We start from the raw sequence: 25,798 nt of genomic DNA on the forward strand, positions 1-25,798 counted from the left end.
GTTTTTCTTTCATTCACTAAATATTTGTTTTGGTTGCTTATTGTGAACAAGGTAGAACAAAGTATTGTGATAGGAAGAGATTTTTTAAGCCTTGTACCTTTCTCTCTTGAGCAGTTCTATATGTGTGTGTGTATATATGTATACATATATACTTATATATGTATATATGTACATAGGTGTATATATATGTGTATGTGTATATGTGTGTGTGTGTATATATATATGGTTTTTTTTTTTTTTTTTTTTTTTTGGTGAGATGGAGTCTCACTCTGTTTCTCAGGCTGTGGCACCATCTCAGCTTACTGCAACCTCCGCCTCCCGGGTTCAAGTGATCCTGCTGCCTCAGCCTCCCAAGTAGCTGGGATTACAAGTATGCACCACCATGCCTGGTTAATTTTTGTATTTTTAGTAGAGACAGGGTTTCATCATATTGGCCAGGCTGGTCTTGAACTCCTGACCTCAGGTGATCTGCCCACCTCAGCCTCCCAAAGTGCTATGATTATAGGCATGAGCCATTGCACCCAGCTTTAAGTAGTTATATTCTAAATCATAAAAGAGTGTGTGTCAGGGTCCAGTCATGAGACAGAAACTGTGACAATGATTTTTTTTTTTTTTTGAGACAGAGTCTCGCTCTGTCACCCATGCTGGAGTGCAATGATTTTTTAACAAGAGAATTTAATATAAATAATTGTTAACTATGTATACAAAGGAAGTTAGGTATTATGGAGGTACCAACTGCGGGAAGCAGATAGTACCTGTAGACAGGGAGAACAAAGAAGGGAAGAAGCTTGGAGGAAGGGAGCCAAAACTCTAACCTCTCAGAAGGGGTTGCTCCTCAGCAGGTACTGATATCTTGAGCTGAGAGCAAGAATCCCATAGGGTGGGGGTCCAGTACTTTGAAAAGGGGGTGTAGCTGGCTGGTGCTGACGTTTCTGAGAGGCATGATGATTCTGGTTCTGTGTCAGTAAAACTACAAACTGGAGTCTGCTATGGCTACTATAACGAACTGCAAATGACCTGAAGAAGAGCTGCTGATTGGCACTGGCAGCAATAGGAAACAAAAACAAAGCTAGCAAGTAAACAGAAGAGTGTCCCGTCTTCCTCTTACAGCTTTCTAGGCCTTTTGTATCACCCTTTATTGGCAGAGCCTAATAAACCATCTACAAAGGAAAAAATGTGGGTCCCAGAGTCCCAATCCTAGGGTCACAAAGGAGAGTATAGAGGGTGACTTTGAAGCTGAGAAACAGTAGCTCAGTAATATTTACATATGTAAATTTACATATGTAACACAAAGCAGTATAAAAGTATCATTAGAACTATACAACTAAGTGCTATAGGAATTCATAGGAAGAGACAGATCACTGCTTGTTAGGATAAACAGACAAAGCTAAATTGAAGCATAGTATTTCAACTGGGTATGAACGTGGATATGGTTTCAGGAGGCAGAAATGCAAGGGATGAGACTATTGTAACTAGAGGAGATAGCATACAAGAAAGCTACAGGATTAGGAAATGGATGGAGAGCATGGATCTGGGTCCAGTCTGATTTCTGCTCTTCCCTGGCCTTGATGGGGAAGCCGTTTCTTGACTCAGGAGTTCATCTTCAGATCCTTTTGGCATTGAAGACTTTTGGTTCAGTCAGAACTGTTCTAGGGAGCTTCTGGAGTTGAGGGGACAGAATCAAAGACACACTTTATTAAGCAAGATGTTAGATTTTTTTCCCCCATACAATTTTCTTACCAGAGTTTTTATTCTGGGATTCATAGGTAAGCTTCAGAAAAATCCATGAACTCTTGAAGTATTGATGGAGAATTACATGTACGTGTATTTTTTCAGATAAGGCATTCTGTATATAATTTTCATCAAAATGTGATTAAATTGTGGTTTAGATGTTTAGGATTTAGTAGACTTCAGTGTAAATAAATTACTGAAGAATGTATCGGTGTATCATCATTCAAGAAACTTATTGGACTCTTGGCCGGGCGCGGTGGCTCAAGCCTGTAATCCCAGCACTTTGGGAGGCCAAGACGGGCGGATCACGAGGTCAGGAGATCGAGACCATCCTGGCTAACATGGTGAAACCCCATCTCTACTAAAACAAAAAACTAGCCGGGCGAGATGGCGGGCGCCTGTAGTCCCAGCTACTCGGGAGGCTGAGGCAGGAGAATGGCGTAAACCCGGGAGGCGGAGCTTGCAGTGAGCTGAGATCCGGCCACTGCACTCCAGCCTGGGCCACAGAGCGAGACTCTGTCTCAAAAAAAAAAAAAAAAAAAGAAAAAAAAAGAAACTTATTGGACTCTTATGTGCAAGGCACTTATTGTACTAGTTGCTGAGCATTTCATGGTAAAGGAAATAGGTAGAGTACCAGTTCTTGTGGAGCACGGTCTAATGAAAAAGACATTTATTTTACTTGATTCTTTAATCAGTGACTGACTGTGATAAATAAGTGAAGAAAGAGCTTAGGTTAATACAGGAGTATGTAGTAAGGAGTTGGTCCTGACCTTTCATGAGGGGAGGACCATCTTAGCAAGGCTGCCCTGATGGAAGCGACAGTGTGCTGAGATATAAATGAGAAAAAAAGAAAAGGAATTAACTTTATGAGGAGATTGAGATGATGAAATGGAGGGATTTTTAGCAAAGATGGATTGCCAGTATAACCTGCTTTTCAAAAGATTCCCCCCCATGATTGATTTTTGGGGAGCCTACGGGCTGCTTTTAAGTAAGTGCATTAAATGCTTAGCAAATAGCCTATGAACAGCAGCACAAATCAAAGTTAGGGAAGTCAACAGTGGTCTAGACCAATGGTCCCCAACCATTTTGCTAATGAGGGACTGGCTTCATGGAAAACAATGTTTCCACGGACTTGAGGTGGGAGGATTGGTTTTTGGGATGATTCAAGTGCATTACATTTATTGTGCGCTTTATTTCTATTATTATTACATTGTAATATGTAATGAAACAGTTATATAATTCACCATAATGTAGAATCAGTGGGAGCTCTGAGCTTGTTTTCCTGCAACTAGACAGTCCTATCTGGGGGTAATGGGAGACAGTGACAGATCTTCAGGCGTTAGATTCTTATAAGGAGCATGCAGTGTAGATCCCTTGCATGCACAGTTCACAATAGGGTTCATGCTCCTATGAGAATCTAATGCCACTACTGATATGACAGGAGGCAGAGCTCAGGCAGTAATGTGAGCAATGGGGAGCGGCTGTAAATACAGAACAATCTTAATTCGCCTGCCGCTCCCCTCCTGTTGTGTGGCCTGGTTCCAAACAGGCCATGGACCGGTGCCAGTCTGTGGTCTGGGGTTGGGGACCCCTGATCTAGGCCAGTGTTGCTCGCACTTCTTATTCATGTACCCCTAATGTATTTTTATTATTTATTTATTTATTTATTTTTTGAGACAGTTTCATTCTTGTCGTCCAGGCTGGAGTGCAGTGGCACGATCCCGGCTCACTGCAACCTCTACCTCCTGGGTTCAAGCAATTCTTCTGCCTCAGCCTCCCAAGTAGCAGGGATTATAGGCATGCGCCACCACACCCGGCTAATTTTTTGTATCTAGTAGAGACAGGGTTTCACCATCTTGGTCAGGCTGGTTTCCAACTCCTGACCTCAGGCGAGCCACCGTGCCCAGCCTGTATTTTTAACCTGATATCTACATTTTAAAATCTCAGGTTGAAATACAAAGTTAAAAATGATATAATTTATTTTTATTGGGGTAAAATATATATAACATTAACCATTTAAACCACTTTTTAAGTGTACAGTTCAGTGGCATTAAGTACTTTCACATTGTGTGATCATCACCATCTATCTCAAAAAAAGACATTCTTTGCATTTTTCATTGTTTTGACATTTGCATTAATGATACAAAAGCAATGGTGGGTAAAACTGTTAGTATCTTAGGATGAATTAAGACAGTGGCACCAAACTATACTAGTAGACATTGTATTCTTCACCACCATACACTCACGGTTTAAAAAAACAACAAGCCAGTTTCATTAAGAAGGTCCTTAATAAGCAGTAAACATAAGTGATTGTATTAAGTCATGACCCTTGTCCTGGTGCGGTGGCTCACGTCTGTAATCCCAGCACTTTGGGAGGCTGAGGCGGGCAGACCACGAAGTTAGGAGACTGAGACCATCCTGGCTAACACGGTGAAACCCTGTCTCTACCAAAAATACAAAAAATTAGCCAGGTGTGGTGGCAGGCGCCTGTAGTCCCAGCTACTCGGGAGGCAGGAGAATCACTTGATCCCTGGAGATGGACATTGCCGTGAGCCGAGGTCACACCACTGCGCTCCAGCCTGGGTGGCAGAGTGAGACTCCTCCAAAAAGAATAAAAAAGTCATGACCCTTGAGAATGCATATTTTTAATATTCTGTGTGATGAATGGCAAGTGTACATAAAGCATTTCTGCTGCATATCAAAGAACTATGATTGTCTCAAGGAAATAGCCCTGTGGGATTTTCCTACTTGTATTTTCCTGGAATGGACTAGATTTTAACTTGAAGAAAATGACTGACAAACAGTGGTTATTCAGATTTGGGTATCTGGCACATGCTTTCACAAAAAACAAAGTGACTGGCCAGGCGCAGTGGCTCACACCTGTAATCCCAGCACTTTGGGAGGCAAAGGCGGGCAGATCACCTGAGGTCAAGGGTTCGAGACCAGCCTGGCCAACATGGTGAAACCCTGTCTTTATTAAAAATACAAAAATAAGCCAAGTGTCATGGCGCACGCCTGTAACCCCTGATACTTGGGAGGCTGAGGTGGCAGAATCACTTGAAGCCCAGAGGCAGAGGTTGCAGTGAGCCAAGATAGTGCCACTGTGCTCCAGCCTGGGTGACAAAGTGAGACTCCATCTCAGAAAAAAAAAAAAAAAAAAAGAACAAAGTGAGGCTATTAGTTCCAGGAAAACAAATGGCATTTGTTGCCACTGATAAAATTTGAGCTTTCAAGCAAAAATTGATACTTTAGTAAACTTCTGTCTACCACTATGAATTCTGTCATTATATTTACTACCTTTTTGTTCTTCATGTTTTTCATGTATCTCAGTCCTGCCTGGGATCATTTAGAGTCTTCTTTAGTTCATTTTTTCTCCCCCCATAAAAATGTATTTCTCTCGCATTTTTGAAGAATGTTTTAGCAGGGTTAATAAAGGTTTGGCAGTTATTTTCTTTGAGCACACTGACGATATTTTACTGTCTCCTGGTTTCCATTGTTACGTTAAGAAGTCAGCTATGAGTCTTAACTGTTGATACTTTAGGAGTTAGCTGTGTTTTTTTTTTCCCCTAAAGTTTTTCTTCTTGTCTTTCATTTTCTGCAGTTTCACAGTGATGTATCCAGGTGTGGTTTTCTTTTCTGTTTATTCTGCTTGGGATTCAGTGGACTTAACTGATCAATCTTGAATCTTGAATGAAATGTCTTCATCAGTTCTGAAAAACGTATTATCTTTTAAACATTTGCCAATTTCTCTTCTTTCCTTTCAAGACTAATTTAATGCATGTTACATCTACTTATTGAATCCGCCACCTTTTTTTAATCTTTTCTTTATCCCTTCCAGTTTTTAATTATTTAGTTTTATTCAGTTGTAGTCAAACATAAGTCCACGGAATTTTCATTTTTTATTTTTCAGTTCTAGAATTCTTTCCAATTGTTCCATCACCACTCATTGGAAAGACTATACTTTATCCATTAAATTTCCTTTGCTCATTTGTCAAAATTCAGTTGACTGTATTTTCATGGGTTTGTTTTGGGACTGTGTTCCATTAATTTATGTATGTTTGTTGTTTCATCAATACCATCTTGTCTTGCTTATTGTAGCTTTATTGTGAGTCTTGAAAATAGGGCATGTGAGTCTTCCAGCTTTGTTTTGCTTTAGAGTTTTTTTTTTTTAATGAGGTCTCCTTATGTTGCCTAGGCTGATTTTCAACTGGGCTCAAGGGCTCCTCCCACCTTGGCCTCCCAAAGTGTTGGGATTACAGGCATGAGCCACCATTCCCAGCTTGTTTTGCTTTAGTCTTATGTTTGGTATTCTGGGTCTTTGACGTTACCATGTAGACTTCAGAATCAGTTTGTCAACAGTTACAAAATAGCTTGCTAGAACTTTGATTTGGATTGTGTTGAATCTATCTATAGATTAGTTTGGGAAGAATTATTCTTTAAACTGCTAGAATGATGCAGAACTAGGATTCAAGTTTATCTTAAGAGTTACTTTTACTTTCCTGGGAGAGAAACCTTAAAGGGCCAAGCTCAAGGAAGGGATGTTGTCCCGGCACAGTGTCTCCCACCTGTAATCTCAGCCTTTTTGGAGGCCAAGGCGGGTGGATCACTTGAGGTCAGGAGTTCGAGACCAGCCTGGCCAACATGGTGAAGGCCCCATCTCTACTAAAAATACAAAATTAGTGGGGTGTGGTGGCATGTTCCTGTAACCCCAGCTACCCAGGAGGCTGAGGTGGGAGGATCGTGCCACTGCACTCCAGCCTGGGCGACAGAGCAACACTCTGTCTCCAAAAAAAAAAAAGGTAGGGATGTCTTGGTCGGCCCTAGGCTTTGACTTTTGACTTCCTTTTCTTGTGGGGCCACTAAAAGGTTGCCTTAGTTTTGCAGCTTTTTTCTTTTGCACTGGCAGTTGCCCTCAGGACTAAACCTTGAGTGCTGGAATCTTGCACTTCTAGTTATTTTCAGCAATATTGTAATTACCTATACTACTTTTACTGGAAATTGAAGTTTCTTCAGGGATCTGCCTTCCTCCTAGAATTGTTGGTATATTTAGTCTTTGAAATTTCTGTATATGTTATTGGAGGAGCAGAAGGAACTCTCCCAAGTTTGCAGATGTCCATTGAGACTTTCTGGATCGTAATAGATTATGCTGCCTGAGATAAAGTTAGGGTAAATTTTCCAAAGCTCTGCCTGTGGGGAAGAAATGTTTCAAGTCTATCCCAGTGTTTACTGTCTCTTTTCTTAATGATAGGATTCCTAATTTTCATCTGAACGTGTCACTACACAAAATAAAAAACAGATTTCCCAGCTTTCTTTGAAGCTAGGAGCAGTCACATGGGTAATTTCTATTAAATAGCTCAGACTTCTTCCAGTGTCAGACTTGTACACTGAGTTGTCTGTTGGCCATCTCCATCTGGATTTGATTATGATCCTTTAGGCTCAACATATCCAACGGAGAATTAATTTCTAGATCTCTCTGCTCCTTTTTCTTCATCATCTCTATCAATTTAGTCACTACTGTTAGAACCCTTGATGACCACTCCTCCTGTCTCCACCATCTTCAGACTCATATATTTGTATATATTTAAGCATATTTCAAATCTGGCTAATTTTTGTTCTTTCTAAATGCCCTCCTTCTCCCAGTTCATATCAGCATTGACCCTGGTTCTTGGACTTGCCATCTCTTGCTTGGAGTGCTGTAGTAGCCCCACAACTGCTTCTTTGTTTGTAGTTTGTAACTCTGATTTTCCCTTTTGTAGCCACACAATCATGTCTCTGAAAGAAGCTTGCAACCATGTTATTCCTTTGCTTACAGAATTAGTTTTGATGTCTTTAGCCTCTGGCTCTTTGTAACCTGGTTCCATTTTACCTTTCCAGGCTCATTTGTCATTCCTGGTCTTACATTTGATGCTTGATAATGCCAGATTTCTTTTATTTCCCTTCTCATGTATTTGTGGTTCCTCACTACTGTGCCCTTGCTCAAGACTAACTAGGATTAATCTTTTCCTTTAAAATTGATTGACTTGAGATATTTATGGCTTCAGTCAAATTTATATTTTTCTTTTCTGTTTTTTAATGATAGGGTCTCTTTGTTGCCCAGGTTGGAGTGCAGTTGTGTGATCATAGCTCACTGTAACGTCAAACTCCTGGGCTTAAATGATGCTCCTGCCTCGGCCTTCTGAGTAGCTAGGACTACAGGCACTTGCCAGCATGCCTGGCTTATTTTATTTTTATTTATTTATTTTTTGAGATGGAGTTTTCGCTCTTGTTGCCCAGGCTGGAGCGCAACGGCGCAATCTTGGCTCACTGCAACCTCCGCCTCCTGGGTTCAAGTGATTCTCCTGCCTCAGCCTCCCAAGTAGCTGGGATTACAGGCATGTGCCACCACACCCGGCTAATTTTTTTTGTGTTTAGTGGAGACAAGGGTTTCACCATGTTGGTCAGGGTGGTCTTGAACTCCTCACCTCAGGTGATCCACCCCCTTCGGCTTCCCAAAGTGCTGGGATTACAGGCATGAGCTCTCGTGCCCAGCCTTAATTTTACTTTTATTTTGTGTAGAGATGGGATCTTGCTGTGTTTTCCAGGCTAGTCTCCAACTCCTGGCCTCAAGCAGTCTTCCCAGTTCATCCTCCCAAAACACTGGGATTACAGGCATGGGCCACCACGTCCAGCCAGCTTTGTGTTTTTCTAAACATGAAAGAAGTAAGCTCTGCTGTTGAATATACCACAGTCTGAAATGAGTATGTTCCAAGTTGCAAATTTTGTTTTTGTTAAAATATTTTATTTGAGGTTTTTTGAAATTGTGTTTTGTTTGGCTAGAGTGAATAAACCGATATTAATATGTGAATTATAGAATTGTTTCAAATCAGTGCTTACCTGGATATGTCTCCTTATTTCACGTATGAGAAAGCTATGGCCAGGAAAGACTAGTGATTCTTTTAAGTCAGATGATTAGTTAAAAGCAGAGCCAAGATCTGCTGTGATTTACATCCAAATGTAATTATCTGCCTTAAATCAGGTGTGTCAGGGTTTTTAAGTTTTATCTTTCAAGTTCCCAGGCAATATTAAAAGGACATTTACATTTTGTATGAATAGCACCTTGAGTAATGAATTGAGCTGTATACACTCTGTACCTTCTTAACAACTCTGATTCCATAATGAAATGGTTTATTTGTAGAACTGTGGCCTAAGTCTTGCCTATGCACCTATCTTCTTGGCCGTCTATTAATCCTAGAACGGAATTTTTTAAAACTCCACCGATAGATTATTTTAAGTATTCTAATGAAGCAGTCATGGTAGACGTAACGCTTTATAGATGTGTGTGTCTTTGTTTCTAGCATCAAGCATTGCACAGTTCTCTCCAATAACATAGATCATCTCTTACTGAATTTAACACTGTCTGATATCATGGTCTCCCTGGCAAATGCGTCAACTTTGCAGAAGGATTGCAGTTGGATAGAAATGATAAGGAAATTTGTAACAGAGACCCTTGAAGATGGCTCTAGGCTAAATAGTAAGCAACTGAACAGATTGCTGGGAGTATCCTGGAGGTTAATGCAAATACAACCAAACAGAGGTAGGTGATGCTACTTTGCCCTTATTTAAGAGTGTAGCTCTTACATGTGCTATCTTAAGGTCTAGCTTTGAAATGATGGCTTGTAAACATTCCATGTAGTCAGGCTAATTATATTCAAGCCCTAAAAGGTAGCTACTGTCTACTTGAACACTGAAATTGTTTATGGCTCAGAGTATCTGTAAGTGGGTAGGTCCACTCTGAAGCAAATTGACAAAGACTCTACCCTCTTCTTATCTAGTTTGACTAGAATTTGAGAACTTTTTCCCTTGACTCATATGGCATGAATCTTCCCTGTCTCTTTACCTTTCTTCTAGCTTGATGTTAAGTTATATTAAGTCAGTTTTAGAGTGGCTTACTTATTCTTTGATTTAAAAACAAAGTTTTCCTATGTAGTTCCCATCTAAATCGCCTTTCTGATATTCCGGTTTTTGTCATTCCTAGGTTTGTTGTTAAGAAAATTTATACTGTAACTACTGATTGGTTTGACTTTTTTATTAGGCCATTGCTATAGGACTTCAATGGTAGTTGTCAGTTTGTGGCTAAAATTGGCTTTGCCATAGGAACAAAGTATTTCGGTGCATTCAGAGGAATTTGGGGGCTGTTAAACATTTTTTGATTCATATGCAAGTTGTTTTCTTTCTGTTTGTAGAGGACACAGAGACTCTTATTAAGGCAGTTTATACATTATATCAGCAGAGGGGCCTTATCCTTCCAGTTCGGACTTTGTTATTGAAGTTTTTCAGTAAAATCTATCAGACAGAAGAACTGAGATCTTGTAGATTCAGGTAAAATCTTGTTATTTTTCCTTTTTCTCTTGCTGAGTTTTTCTGTAGTCTGTTTAAATATTTAAATAATTTTAGAGAGATTAAATCTTTGGAGAAGTTCATTCTTTTTAATCCTACTTGTTTGCATTTAGGAAATGATATAAAATTTTAAAAGCAGCATACATAAAGTGCCAGTAAACTTTATACCCATATCTGAACAGATAAAAGACTGCTTAGGCATGCATTTCCACCTGTCCACTTATAGCTAAGGGACAGTTGGAACCATCTTAGCCCTTTCTCTTCCCTTCCCGTAAAAATTATGGAGGTTGAATCTCTAGCCATTAGTGACATATTGAGGCATATGGGATAAGAGTGAGGGCAATAGAAGATGAGAAAGTTTCTGGCTTAGTTTGGTGCTATCAGAGAGAGACAACAAAAGAGTGGACTAAGGAATTTTTCAGTAAGGTGAGTTTGAGGTTTATTTGGCATAGTCAGAAATGTTTGAGAGGAAGATATAGATTTGGGAGACCTCAACATATGTAGGTAGTTGTAACGTATTTGGGTATTTACTTTAAGCCAAGTACTTTACATAATCTCAGTAATCTTCATACTGCTACTGTGAGGTGAATACTGTTAGCTTCCATTTTACAGAAGGAAGCAGAAAATAAATAAATTGGTGAGTATTATGAAGCTAATGTGTAGCAGAGCTGAGACTTAAGTTCAGGTCTGTCTTGACAGCAAAGTCCATGATAGAATCACCAACCTTTCAGGGGACCTAGTAAAAATGTTCACTGTTATTCAAGACATTTGCACTCCAGCAAGTATTCTAAAGAAATAAAAATAGCACAAGTTTGAAGCCATTTTGTATGGGAGCAACTTACGGTGAATGTGTACATTTGTTAATAAAGTATAACACCACCAATTAGGATAAATAGTTAAGTGTCTTTATCCTTGAAAATAAGAATACAATTTAGATACTGCCCCAGTTAACGTTAATTTAGTGCGTAAAGCCTTGGAAAATGATGCTGGCATCTTGTGGGTTCTCAAATGTTTTAATGAATAAATTTGGTATTATTGGTACATAATTAGTCACTTTGTGATATATTTAAAAAAATTTTTTTTTTTTGTTTAAATTTATTTCCCTTGTCTTTGAGAATTACAAAGATGTCTTTGGTCTTTCTAAGATATCGTAGTAAAGTGCTGTCCCGTTGGCTGGCTGGTTTACCATTGCAACTTGCTCATCTTGGCTCCCGAAATCCTGAGCTTTCTACACAGCTTATTGATATCATTCATACCGCTGCAGCACGAGCAAATAAAGAATTACTAAAAAGTTTACAAGCTACTGCCCTCCGAATTTATGGTAAGAGTTCATTTGTTAAATGGCGTAGGTAGTCATTGGTCCACCCTGATACACAAAAGAAGTTTTTAAGGGGAGCTCTGTAGTTTTGCCTTTCCCTTAGTTTAAATTAGTAATACCATGGTTAAATTGCCAAAACAAAATATCAGACAGCAAATTCATTTTCAGTATTAGGATATAGAAGATTAATGATTGTTGATGCTTATTGCATTCTTAAATTGTCTTTCAAACCACTTGCTATTCATAAATTCAAAACTAATCTGATACTTAAAAATTCTTTTGCTCTGATGGCAAGACGTATCTTTATTATTTAATTATAATGAATATCTTGTATGACTTTCATATATTCTTTATTCATCTGGAACTGACTTAACTAATATTTTAAGCAGAATTATTAAAACATAACTGAGATGTATGTATACATATCATTATCGAAATATTCACATACTGTGAAATTCACCATTTTACAGTATACAGTTCAATGAATTTTAAAAACTATATTCCTAAGGTTGTGCAACTAACTATCACCACTGTCTAATTCTAAAACATTTTTATCACCCCAGAAAGAAACTTGTACTGATTGAAAGTTCATCCTTACTCCTTCCTTCCCCCAGCCCCTCGAAATCACTCATCTACTTTCTGTCTATATGGATTTGCCTATCATGGATATTTCTTATAAATGGAATTACATAACATGGGGCCTTTTGTGTCTGGCTTGTTTCACTTAGCATAGTATTTTCAATACTTTATTCCTTTTTATTGTTAAGTAGTATTTTGTTGTATGGATATGTCACTGGTATTTATCCATTTGTCTAGTGATGAACATTTGAGTGTTTTCCACCTTTTGTGGGTTATAGTTTTAAATATGTATTTTTCAATATTGGTCATATATATGTAGGTGTATATATACACACAGCAAACCAAGTCTTTTGCTTTAAGTCAGGTTGATGTTGTAATTGTCACTGTTTAGCAAAATTGCTTGTTTACTTTGTGCCCAATCTCTTTTCCTCTTTACCCCCATGAAAGTTTTTATTTCTAACAAGACACTTGGATATTAAATCTTTAAATAAATTATGTTTGGTATTTTATTTTATGCAGTAGCTTAACAAGCCGTACATAAGTGTTTGATGATATTAATATAATTATGCTTTTATGTAATTGATATTCAGCATAAAATTCAGCATAAAATGTTAGCCTATAATTCACTGGAAGTAATTGATCTGCTTTATTAATCTCTGGTTTGCTTGTCTTTCATAGTTGATGTTAATATGTCTATCCACCTCACTAGATCCACAAGAAGGTGCTGTGGTGGTTCTCCCTGCAGACTCTCAGCAGCGTTTGGTTCAGCTTGTGTATTTCCTACCCAGTCTGCCTGCTGATCTGCTTTCTCGGTTAAGTCGTTGCTGTATTATGGGAAGACTCAGTTCAAGTTTGGCTGCCATGCTTATCGGGATACTGCACATGAGGTAGCATGCTGAAGTGAGCTGTATTTTAAGTGTATAATCTTTTCCCCCTTTTACTGGTAATTTGTGAATTATGGAAGGCTTTTGAAGTCGCATATACTACCTTCATTTACTCTTAATGCAACAGTTAAAACTGTTGATATCACTAGGTAGAGTAAGTTTACAAGAGTAAGACTGTTTCAAATTACTTGGTTAATAATTTTTATAGATAGGTTGGAATAAGAGTTGAAATAGAATTAACAAAAGTGTGTAGTAAGGGATTTATTGGTAGGTGAGGGTGTCATACTTCAAACCTTTGTTGTTACGGAATTGCAATATAGACCTTTTCTTCAGAGAGCTCAGAATTTAATGTAGCTGGTGAATTAAATAAGCTTGTGGACTGAGACCAGGAATTACTTGTAATCTCTCTCTTTTGTTTTCCTGGTGGTATAATAAACATAACATAAAATTTACCATTTTAACCTTTCTTAAAAAGTTTTGCCAGGCGCGGTGGCTCACGCCTGTAGTCCCAGCACTTTGGGAGGCCAAGGTGGGCAGATCACGAGGTCAGGAGTTTGAGACCAGCCTGGCCAGCATGGTGAAACGCCATCTCTACCAAAAATACAAAACTTAGCTAGGCATGGTGATACATGCCTGTAGTCTCAGCTACTCAGGAGGCTGAGGCAGAAGAATTGCTTGAACCCAGGAGGCGGAGGTTGCAGTGAGCCGAGATGGTGCCACTGCACTCCAGCCTGGGTGACAGAGCGAGACTCCGTCTCAAAAAAAAAAAAGTTTTAATATTTCAAGAGACAAGTTCTCACTCTTACCCAGATTGGAGTGCAAATGGCATGATCATAGCTCACTGTGGCTTTGAACTCTTGGGCTCAAGAGATCCTCCCGCCTTGGCCTCCAAAGTAGCTAACACCACATGCCATTTTCCATAGCCATTTTACTCTGAAACTCTGAAAGGTTTGATACTGCTTGTGTTGGAAGTATCCTCATGTGTATATCTTCAGTCATAGTATGTTAGTATTCAGCAGTATTACTGGTTGTGGGAAGGGTCTGATGGGAAGGGTCTGATGTGGTTTTAGGCAGAAATAGAAATCTAGGCTGTAGTTGAAAAGTTTTCTTGTATAGATCCCCTATCTCAGGTAGATAAGAGTAGCTTACTCTTAATAGACTTTCTTCATACCAGTGTAGGACAGATATTTAACTCTGGTCACCGGAAGTGTGCTTCAAAACTGACAGTAAATTTGCCTTTTACCAAAACAGAGAACAAAACATAAATAAAATATTGTTTGTATTTAAAAATTCTAGGTTTATTTCTTCCTTGTATATGCCCATTAAAGGGGCCTGGACATATTTTTTAAGAATTTTAAATGTTGATTAGTTTTCCATGTTTTTTTATTTTTAGATATTAAAAAAACTGCACTTTGTTTTGTGTAAGCAAAGTGCTAGGCCTTTTAAAAGTTAAATTTTTAAAATTTTTTGTAACTTAAGTGCTTGTTTTTTATTTGACTTCCAGTAGAGGGCACTCTGTTCCTTAGCTATAACTTAGATTCAGTTCAGTTAAATCACCCCTTGAATGTTTCTTGAAATTGATTCTCCTTGGAAGATGCATTTAATGTCTTCCTCAACATCTGTTCACTTATGTTTAGTAACTTTTGTCTAGGATGTTTTTTAAAATCTTGGGTTTTTTTTTTTTTTTTTTGCTTTTATCTTTTTGTGGCGATGAGTGGCGAGAATTGGGAAAATATATTAATTTTACAAATACTGATAATACGGACTCATATTTAAACGATTGTCATTGTAGTTAAAGTCTGCCAAATTAAATTTTGCTTTTTAGTATTTGTACAGAGTCCATTAGTAGACTTCTCTCTATATAGGTGTACTATTCCCATCTAAAGTAGTCCCTTTTTAAAAAGAATACAAAATTAGGACTTTTTAGTCTTGTTGAGCCCATGGCACTATCATTTTATCACTTTTCATAGGGTCATAATAAGACTAGCTGGGCGCAGTGGCTCACGCCTGTAAATCCCAGCACTTTGGGAGGCTGAGGCAGGCGATCACTTGAGGTCAGGAGTTTGAGACCAGCCTGGCCAACGTGGTGAAACCCCATCTCTATTAAAAATACAAAAATTAGCTGGGCATGGCAGCTCGTGCATGTAACCCCAGCTACTAAGGAGGCTGAGGCAGGAGAATTGCTTGAATCCAGGAGGCAGAGGTTGTAGTGAGCTGAGATAGTGCCACTGCACTTCACCCTGGGTGACAGAGGGAGACTCCATCTTAAAAAAAGGACTGAAGGTTAGTTCATTCAGACATATATATGTTGGGTTACTTCATATCTTTAGTTTTTTATTCAAAATAACTCCTCTTCTTGACCATGACTATAAAAGTGAACTTTTAAATTATTTGCCACTTACACTCTTAAAATACTGCTTCTCAGTCCCATGCATCCTGTGCACTGTTGCCAGATTGATTTTTCTGCAATACTCCTTTACTCAATTCTGATTTTTATCTTGTCACATTAATTGGTCTGTGAGATTAAGTTTAGCTCAATTTTTGTAGTTCTGATACCTTGCCATCTGTATTAAAGCATTTGTCTAATGGCAGGACATGTACCACCTAAGCAGGGATTCCACGTGTTAAAAACCCATCAGCTAGAAATCATTCATGTTTCTCTCAGCTTTTAAAAAATGTGTTTGGAATTGCTGTCTCTACCTTTTTACCAGCAAGTTATAGTTTTTTAATAATCTGATGTTTTCCTCATACCATTCTACTTGTGGTGTTTCATCGTAATATCCAGTGGCCTTTTCTCAGTTCTTACCCCACTACCCCAATTTATTTATAGCCAGATTGGGGGAACAGAAAGCATAAATACGGAAAGATGCTCCATGGTGTTAGATAAAATCTCTGAGGAAGGAGAAATTAGCTTGTACCAGGAAGTTTGGCTCGGGTTTCAAATAGGGTGAACATATGACCTGGTCTGCCAGGAACAGTTCCATTTTACTCCTTTTGGCCCAGCATAATCAGCACCAGCACCCTCTTTTGCTCACAGAAGTGTTCAGGCTTGGAAAGTATATATGGTTTTCATAGTTTAGTTTTAAAGACAGTGTGCTATATTGCTTGTCATTTATCACTTTTCACAGGGTCAGAATTTTAAATAGGCTGTTAAATAAATTTGCTGCCCCTTTTGGCCACTGGATGGCACAGTGGCTTCCTGTTTTCATTGAGTTCAAGAAGATAATAGTTTGTTTTCCAACCACTATTTTGTACTTCTTTCTGTTGAGCATCTGTACTTTTTATAACCCCCTTAGCTTGTGCTCTTGCCCCATAGACCTTTGCTTATCACCTGGGAATGACACCCAAGAAGAGTGTTTTCATTATTTTATGCCCGTCCCCTCGTAAGAATATTAATAAGGCAGGGTGCAGTGGCTCACGCCTGTAATCCCAGAACTTTGGGAGACCAAGGCAGGCGGATCACCTGAAGTCAAGAGTTTGAGACCAGGCTGGTCAACATGGCGAAACCCCATCTCTACTAAAAATACAAAAATTAAGGACGCCTATAATCCCAGCTACTCAGGAGGCTGAGGCAGGAGAATCGTTTGAACCCAGGAGGTGGAGGTTGCAGTGAGCTGAGATCATGCCATTCATTGCACTCCAGCCTGGGCAACAAGAGTGAAACTCCATCTCAAAAAATATATATATTAATAAATATAAGTCCAATTATTATAACAGTAAAAAAATTACTAAGTGCTTATAGGTGAATTAGAAGTTCCTAATTTTGTTTGATATTTATTCAGATGTCTGTGATAAAAAATTTTTAGTATCAGCTTGTCTGATTATTCTGAGCCTTTCTGCAACACCCATGGTTGACATTTGTTTTCTTCCTAGCTTTACCTTGAAGGGAATTTTTAAAGGAGACACTAGAAACTGATCTCATAGGAGGAACCAAATAATTCTCATTTAATGAGAAGCTGCTTTACATTTAGCTATTCCTTTTGAGTCCTCTGCCAATACCTTAGCTGCACTATTGTGAAATAGACCTAGTTACAACTTTACTAAGAATAAGAACACAGAGTTGCCTTACAGTGGCTTTAAAGATAAGTTTTCTTTACCTAATTAAGATACTTTTGCTTAGTTATGTAGGAAGCTGAAGCTTGTTTAAACATAACTCATTTGCTGAGGGTAAGACTATAAAAATCAAATAGTAAATACATAGCAGCTGAACCTACCACTGAAAAGCAAAACTTCATCTTGGCTCCTTAGAGTCTGATTTTCAAGTGGGATGGAAATCTTCTGTTATACTATATATGTTGATCAAGTATGCTTTTTAATGAAAGTTTGTATTAATATGTTTGAATTTCAAACTTTTCTACTATGGTACCTGAGCCCTTGGATATGAAATTAATACAAGGCATATATGGGTTTTAAGCTATGAAATCAAACTTGTTTTCAGCAAAGAAAAATGGTTATATACTGTGCTACCTTTGAAAAGTCTGTCAAGTTGGTCACTTCTGGTAATACTTCTCCCTTTGTTTTTTATAGATCATCATTTTCTGGGTGGAAGTATTCAGCTAAAGACTGGTTGATGAGTGATGTGGACTATTTCAGCTTCTTATTTTCCACACTTACAGGTAACCACATTCACTTGCCAGATTAAAAAAGAAAAAACCTAATGTGAATCACAATTATCCTTCTAAGATTTGCCATTTTATCAGTTTGGTTCAGTTTTGAAGATGATAAATATTCAGTCTTGGAGTGATTTTTGTGATTAGTAAGTGGAAATCGAAAGAATATTTCTAACCTACATTGTTAGGCTCCTGAGGCAGGAGTATGGATGATTTATCTTTAAATCTCTTATGAGTATCAAAACCCTGAGCATTATTTGAATGTCATGTTATTGTATTTTTAAGTTTGATGTACTGTTACTATTATTTTAAATGCAATATTTAAATATTTTCATTTTATACTTGGATAATGATGGGATTCTTTGAAATTTTCTGAAGACTTGAAATTAGGAGAGTTAATATAGTGTCAGAGTCCAAAAAGAACTTGACAGTTCCAATACTATGCTGAATCTAGCAAGATAAATATTTCAGAAGATAAACGTAAGCTCCTATATGTTTATTGTATACTTTTGAATGTGTACATTTGAGGTGGCGGAGGCTTTGTGTTTTAATAATAGTAGTTGTCAAAAAGATTTTAGTGGTTTTAGAAAGCTCATTGGGAGTCAGTACATGGCTATCAAACTAGATGCTGCCTCTTTAGGTTGTGCTTACAGAAGTATAGTGATTTGAACATCAAGGTAGATAGGGTTGGGCCACATCAGTGGTATTCTGATCGTTCTGAGAACTACCTTTCAGGAGTGACTTTGGCAGGTTGTTTGTGTAGGTTAGGCCAAGTGTAATAGAGGTGGTAAGGGGAACTAGAAATTGTTGAATGAACTATACACGTATTGTCAAAGTAAAAACACTTAGGGCGATGGAGTAGTTTTAAAACATTTGAAGGGCTATTATCTAAGAAACTAAAACATTTGATATATATGTAGGAGTATATTATTGCTTTTACTTGCTCATTTGCTTTTTTAAACCTACCATTAATTGGAAAGATTATGCTTTTCACTCTAAGTAAAAGTGTCAAAACCCTAGTAGAAGTGGTAAAACTGGTTTCTTGCTATATTATAGATTGGGTCTGATCACATCTTTTATGTAATTATATGAATTTAACTGTCTTCATTGCTAGCATTTTATTTTTTAAAATATTGCATGAAATGCAGAAGCTCAGAAAACAAGGTAGCTTAAAGAATGTTCACTTGAAGACATATGTCATCTCTGTTTTTTAAAAAATTATGAAAAATGTCACTGCTTTTTTTTTTAAATTGGCTTTCTTTGTTTACCTGTATTAGGGTTTTCGAAAGAGGAGTTGACTTGGCTTCAGAGCCTTCGAGGAGTTCCTCATGTCATCCAGACACAGCTTTCCCCTGTGCTTCTCTACCTTACAGATTTGGATCAATTTTTACACCATTGGGATGTAACAGAGGTAATAGTTCATTTAAAAAGAAACCGATAATTATTAAAATTCAGTTCATCAGCCAGCAATAGTTACTATATGTGAACTGCCTTGTGTGAGAGCTTTTCAAAGATACTTGTTTAAAGTGCTTATAATCTTGGATAGGAGAAGTAAGTTTGAAAAGGGAAACATTCTTTATAAATTATGCCAGTAGAACAGAACAAATCAGCAATTTGAATGATAGATCTGTCTTTTTAAAAGAGGAAAGCATTATGTAAGAGGAAGAATTGAGGTTTTGAAGGATAAGACTTAAGTAAGAGTTGGTATCCTTGAAAGTGACTTTTTAAATGGAAGATTATTCACCAGTTCCTTTGGTTTTAAGAATTACTATGTAGCTTATTAAAATTAAATTTAAAACCCAAATTCTTCAAGTTTTGAAGTTTGGTTTACAAGTCTTAATTTTTATTTGATTTGATTTGATTTGATTTGATTTTTTTGAGACAAGAGTTTTGCTCTTGTCACCCAGGTTGGAGTGCAGTGGTACAATCTCGGCTCACTACAACCTCCGCCTCCCAGGTTTAAGTGATTCTCCTGCCTCAGCCTCCCAAGTAGTTGGGATTATAGGCATGCGCCACCACACCTTGCTAATTTTTTGTATTTTTAGTAGAGGTGGGTTTCACCATCTTGGCCAGGGCTGGTCTTGAACTCCTGACCTCAGGTGATCCACTCACCTCGGCCTCCCAAAATGCTGGGATTACAGGCATGAGCCACCACACCCAGCCTACAAATCTTACTTTTTAAGTAAATTTAAACATTTAAAGGAGGACTTTGATTTAATTTTATTCCTTTTACAAACCAATTTTTTTTTACTTTCTTAAATAACTGTAATAGTATTTGTCAAATACTTCAGTTTTCTGACAAACCTTCACAAATGATTGAAGTAAATCTTAGAGATAGCTAATAAATTGAACATATAAATATCGGAAATCTTATGTTTTAGTACTACTTAATGAAACTTCAGATTAAAACCACAAGTCTAAATTAATTAACTACTGACTTTAAAAAGTATTTTTTGTTACTGTTTTGGGGTTTGGTTTGGTGTTTTTTGTTTTTGTTTTTTTGAGACGGAGTCTCGCTTTTGTCACCCAGGCTAGAGTACAGTGGCGCTATCTTGGCTCACTGCACCCTCCGTCTCCCGGGTTCAAGCGCTTCTCCTGCCTTAGCCTACAGAGTAGCTGGGATTACAGGCACCCGCCACTACTCCCGGCTAATTTTTTGTGTTTTTAGTAGAGACAGTTTTGCCATTTTGGGCTGCTGAACTCCTGACCTCAGGAGATCCTCCCACCTTGGCCTCCCAAAGTGCTGAGATTACAGGCGTGAGCCACTGCTCCCGGCCTGGTGTTTTCTTTTTAAGAGATTTCGCTGTTTTGCCCAGGCTGGCCTTGAATTCCTGGGCTCAAGTGATCCTCCTGCCTCAGCCATCTGAGTAGCTGGGGCGGTGGGCATATGGCATCATGCCCAGCGGCTGACATATTTTAAATCGGAAGTACAAGGCTGATCTTTTGCCCTAATAGGCAAAATTGTCTTAAATGTTACAAATACTTACACTAAATACACAAACAATATCACAAACATTAATACTAAGGGTTTATTTAATTTCTAAGTTTTTAAGTTTATTTTCATTCTTTTGTGTCTGCGTGTAGATTTAGGGGTACAAATGCAGTTTTGTTACATGCGTAAGACTGTACAGTGGTGAATCAGGTTTCTGAGAGTATCACCCAACAACGTACACTGTACCCATTAAGTAATCTCCTGTCATTCACCCCACTCCCACCCATTCACCCTTTTGAGTCTCTGTTGTCTGTCATTTCACACTCTATGTCCATGAGGAGACATTATTTTTAGCTCCCACTTACAAGGAAGAATATGCGCTATTTGTCTGTGTCTGACTTGTTTCACTTAAGATAATGGCCTTCAGTTACATCCATGTTGCTGCAGAAGGCATGATTTTATTCTTTTCTATGGCTACATAGTATTTCATTGTGTGTAAATATCACATTTTCTTTATCCACGCATATGTTGGAACATTTAGGTCAATTCCATATGTTTGCTATTGTGAATTGTGAATAGTCCTGCAATAACCATAGGTATCTTTTTGATGTAATTATTTCTTTTCCTTTGGGTACATATACGGTAATAGGCGTGCTGGATCGAGTGGTAGTTCTATTTTCAGTTATTCGAGAAATCTTTCTACTGATTTCCACAGAGGTTGTACTAATTGACATTCTCAACCAACAGTGTATAAGTGTTCCCTTTGTCTTCTTAATATCCATTCTGACTAGTGTAAGATGATATCTCTTTCTGATTTTAATTTGTATTTCTCTGATGATTAATGATGTTGAGCATTTTTTCATGTGTGCCTTTTTGGCCAATTTGTCATCTTGAAAAATACCCATTCATATCCTGTCTACTTTTTAATGTGGTTGATTTTTTGCTGTTGCTTAAGTTCCTTGCATTGTAAATTTTTGTATTAGTCTCCTGTTGGATGCATGGTTTGCCTATATTTTCTCCCATTCTGCAGGTTTTCTGTTTGCTTAGGTAATTATTTTTCTGTGTAGAAATTTTTTAGTGTAATGAAGTCCTATTTGTCTATTTTTGTTTTTGTTGCTTGTGCTTTTGGGCTGTTAGTCATGAATTATTTGTCTAGATCAATGTCCAGAAGAGTTTTCTCTAGGTTCTTAGTATTTCTGTAGTTTCATATCTTACATTTAAGTGTTTAATCCATCTCGAGTTGATTTTTGTATATTGTAAGAGAGATCCAGTTTCATTTTTCTGCATGACATTCCAGTTTTCCCAGCACCTATGGTAAAAGTTGTCCTGTCTCCACAGTAGTTCTTGTTGACTTTGTCAAAGCTGAGTTGGTTATAAATATGTGCCATTATTTTTGGGTTCTCTATTCTGTTCCCTTGATCTATGCATCTGTTTTTATACCAGTACCATGTTGTTGTGTTTACTACAGCCTTGTAGGTAATGTAAAGTATCACAGGGAATGTGATACTTCCAGCTTTGCTCTTTTTGCTTAGTATTGCTTTGGCTATTCAGGCTCTTGTTTTGGTTCCATATTAATTTTAGGATTTTTTTTCTAATTTTGTGAAAAATGACATTGGTATTTTGATAGCAGTTTCATTTACTCTAAAGATTAATTTGGATAGTGTTGTCATTTTAATAATGTCAGTTTTCCTATCTGAACATTGAATGTTTTTTCATTTGTTTGTGTCATCTACATTTTCTTTCATCAGTGTTTTCTAGTTCTCTTTGTAGAGCTCTTTTATCTCCTTGGTTAAATATATTCCTAGGTTTGTTTGTTTTTGTAGCTATTATAAGTGGGATTGCCTTCTTGATTTTGTTCTGAACTAGTTATTGGTATATAGAAATTACTGATTTTTGTATGTTGATCTTATATCTTGAATTCATTTCTAGATATAAGATCATACCATCTAGTTGGATATGGTGGCATGCACCTGTAATACCTCTACTTGGAAGGCTGGGGCAGTAGGATAGCTGGAGCGCAAGAGTTTGAGGATGCAGTGAACTATGACTGTGCCACTGCACTCCAGTTGGGGCAACAGAGCGAGACCCCATGTCTTAAAAAATAATCGTATCAGCAAACAGGGATAATTCAACTTCCTCTTTTCCAATTTGGATGTCTTTTTTTTCTCTTGCCTGATTGCTCTGGCTAGGATGTCATGTACTGTGTTGAATAGGATGATAAAAGTGGGCATCCTTGTCTTGTTCCATTTCTTACAAGAAATCTTTCCAACTTTTCCTCATTCAGTGTGATGTTGGCTGTGGGTTTGTCATATATGGATGGCCTTTATTACTTTTGAGGTATGTTTCTTCTGTGCCAAGTTTGTTGAGAGTTTTTTTCATGAAGGGATGCTGAATTTTATCAAATGCATTTTTTGTGTATTTTGAAATGATCGTATGGTTTTTGTCCTTAATTTGGTTCATGTGAAGTATCACATTTATTGGTTTGTGTATATTGAACCATTCTTGCACCCCTGAGATAGAAACCCTGCATCATGGTATATTATCTTTGATGTACTTTTAGATTTGATTTGCAAGTATCTTGTGGAGGAATTTTGTGTCTGTGTTCATAAGGGAGTAAAAGAATGAATAATGCCTCCAGGACATTTGGGACTTATGTAAAGTGACTAAGCTTATGAATTATTGGTATTCCCAAGGGGAAGAAAGATTTAAAGTTTAGAAAACCTAGCCAACCAAGTAATTGGTGAAAACTTTCCAAGCCTAGCAGGAGATTTAGACATCCAGGTTCAGAAGGCCCAGCAGTCCTCAGAATACATTGCAGAAAGGACTTCATCATGACATATTATAATCAGACTGTCTAAAGTCAAAATGAAAGAGAGAATTCTAAAATCAGCAAGAGAATCGTATCTAGTCATTTATAAAGAAAATCCCATCAGACTAACAGCAGACTTTTTAGCAGAAACCTTACAGGCCAAAAGAGAATGGGATGGCATAATCAAAGTGCTGAAAGGAAAAAGCAAAAAAACTCTGAAAGCCAAATAGTAATTTATTGGCTGAAAGTTGGGATTAGAGAGGTGGTAAAAGATACTCATACAAACAGAAACCAAGAGTGAGCAGGAGTAGCTATACTTTTACAGGTAAAACAGACTTCAAATCAGAAACAGGTTTAACAAATACAAAGAAAATCATTATGTAATGATGAAGGGATCAATTCAGCAAGAGGATACAACAATTCTAAATATATATGCACCCAACACCAGAGCATCCAGATTCCATGAGTATTACTAGACCTAACGGAAGAAATACATGGCAATACAATAATAGTGGGGTGCTGTAACACCCCACTCTCAGCATTAGATCATTGAGAAAGAAAATACAAAGAAACATTGGATTTAAGTTGAACTTTAGACCAAGTGGACCTTACAGACATTTATAGAACATTCTACTCAACAAACTGCAGAATATGCATTCTTCTCATCATCACATAGAACTATCGATCTCCCAAATAGACCATATGGTAGGTCACAACAAGTCCCAACAAATTTTAAAAAATCAAAATTATACCAAGTATCTTCTCAGACCACAGTGGAATAAAATAAGAAATCAGTACCAAGAGGAACTTTACAAATGATGCAAATACATCACTTTGCATTGAAATATTGCAAAATTAAAAAACATACACCTGAACGATGACATGCTCCTGAGCAATTATTGAGTCACTGAAGAAATTAAAATAGAAATACAGAACATTTTAGAAACAATTGAAAATGGAAACAAATCATACTAAAACCCATGAGATACAGGAAAAGCAGTGCTGAGAGGGAAATTTGTAGCATTAAATGTCTACATGAAAAAAAGTAGAAAGATTACTAATCAACAACCTAACATTGTACCTTAAGGAACGAAAAGTAAGAACAAACCAAGCCCAAAATTAGCAGAAGACTTGAAATAACAAAGATTAGAGCAGAACTAAATGAAATAGAGATCAAAAAACAATACAAAGGGTCAACAAAATGCAAAGTTGGTTCTTCAGAAAGATAAGATTGATAGCCAGTAGCTAGACTAAGCAAGAATAGTGAAGATCCAAATAGACAAAAACAGAAATGAAAAGGAGACATAACAAATGATACCACAGGGACTATTACAAACAACTATACACCTACAAACTGAAAAATCTAGAGGAAATGGATAAATTCCTGGAAACATACAACTCCCCAAGGTTGAACCAGGATGAAACAGAAAATCTGAACAGACCAATAATGAGTAGTATGGTTAAATTGGTAATAAAAAAATCTCCAGGCCGGGTGCAGTGGCTCATGCCTGTAATCCCAGCACTTTGGGAGGCTGAGGCGGGAGGATCACGAGGTCAGGAGTTCAAGACCAGCCTCACCTATGGTGAAACCCTGTCTCTACTAAACATACAAAAGTTAGGTGTGGTGGCATGAGTCTGTAGTCCCCGCTACCTGGGAGGCTGAGGCAGGAGAATCGCTTGAACCCAGGAGGTAGAGGTTGCAGTGAGCCGAGATCGTGCCACTGCACTCCAGCCTGGGTGACAGAGCGAGACTCCATCTCAAAAAAAAGATCTCCAAAGAATGAAAAGCCCAGGACCAGATGGATTCACAGCTGAATTCTGCCAAATGTACAAAGAAGAACTAATACCCATTCTCGTGAAATTGTTTCCAAAAATCAAGGAGGGAAGAGAGAATTCTCCTTAATTCATTCTGTGATACCAGTATCACATGATACCAAAACTATACAGGGACACAGCAGAGAAAAGAAGACTACATTACATACCTATTTGTCTCTCCTTTTTTTCTTTTTTTTTTTCGGAAACATCGTTTCACTCTGTCTGTCTCCCAAGCCGGAGTGCAGTGGTGCAGTCTCAGCTCACTGCCAGTCTCCGCCTCCTGGGTTCAAGCGATTCTCTTGCCTCAGCCTCTTGAGTAGCTGGGATTACAGGTATGAGCCCCCACACCTGGCTAATTTTTGTATTTTTAGTAGAGACGGGGTTTCACCGTGTTGGCCAGGCTGGTCTTGAACTCCTGACTTCAAGTGATCTGCCTGCCTTGGCCTCCCAAAGTGCTGGGATTACAAGCGTGACCCACCGTGCTTGAGCCTATTCTTTATTTCTTAAATTTCTTTCCTTTTCTTTTGAGACCAAGTTTCACTCTTGTTGCCCAGGCTGATGTGCAATGGCACAATCTCGGCTCACTGCAACTTCTGCCTCCCGGGTTCAAGCGATTCTCCTGCCTTAGCCTCCCAACTAGCTGGGATTATGGGCGCCTGCCACCATGCCCGGCTAATTTTTTATATTTAGTAGAGACGGGGTTTCACCATGTTGGCCAGGCTGGTCTTGAACTTCTGACCTCAG

At 38.0% G+C, this 25,798-nt stretch overlaps 2 protein-coding genes across 6 annotated transcripts in view; one reads left to right on the forward strand and one right to left on the reverse strand.

The window, feature by feature from the left end:
• TEX10 (testis expressed 10) overlaps window positions 1-25,798 on the forward strand; it is a 50,731-nt gene that overhangs the window by 13,412 nt on the left and 11,521 nt on the right. For 2 of the 4 annotated variants that reach the window (XM_065530987.2, XM_005581190.5), the window contains exons 6-11: window positions 9,066-9,304; window positions 9,954-10,089; window positions 11,253-11,428; window positions 12,714-12,891; window positions 17,416-17,504; window positions 18,776-18,909. In XM_065530987.2, coding sequence (XP_065387059.1) covers window positions 9,066-9,304; window positions 9,954-10,089; window positions 11,253-11,428; window positions 12,714-12,891; window positions 17,416-17,504; window positions 18,776-18,909 — 952 coding nt within the window. The remainder of the gene's footprint in view (window positions 1-9,065; window positions 9,305-9,953; window positions 10,090-11,252; window positions 11,429-12,713; window positions 12,892-17,415; window positions 17,505-18,775; window positions 18,910-25,798) is intronic. The other 2 variants (XM_065530989.2, XM_074016968.1) reach the window with 1 other exon arrangement.
• Window positions 656-25,798, reverse strand: part of INVS (inversin) — a 238,021-nt gene continuing 212,878 nt past the window's right edge. For both annotated transcript variants that reach the window (XM_074016960.1, XM_005581184.5), the window contains one exon: window positions 656-1,660. The gene's annotated coding sequence lies outside the window, so the exon portion shown is untranslated. The remainder of the gene's footprint in view (window positions 1,661-25,798) is intronic.

This window comes from Macaca fascicularis, chromosome 15 (genome assembly GCF_037993035.2).
Source record: "Macaca fascicularis isolate 582-1 chromosome 15, T2T-MFA8v1.1".
In the NCBI taxonomy this organism is placed as follows: domain Eukaryota; kingdom Metazoa; phylum Chordata; class Mammalia; order Primates; family Cercopithecidae; genus Macaca; species Macaca fascicularis.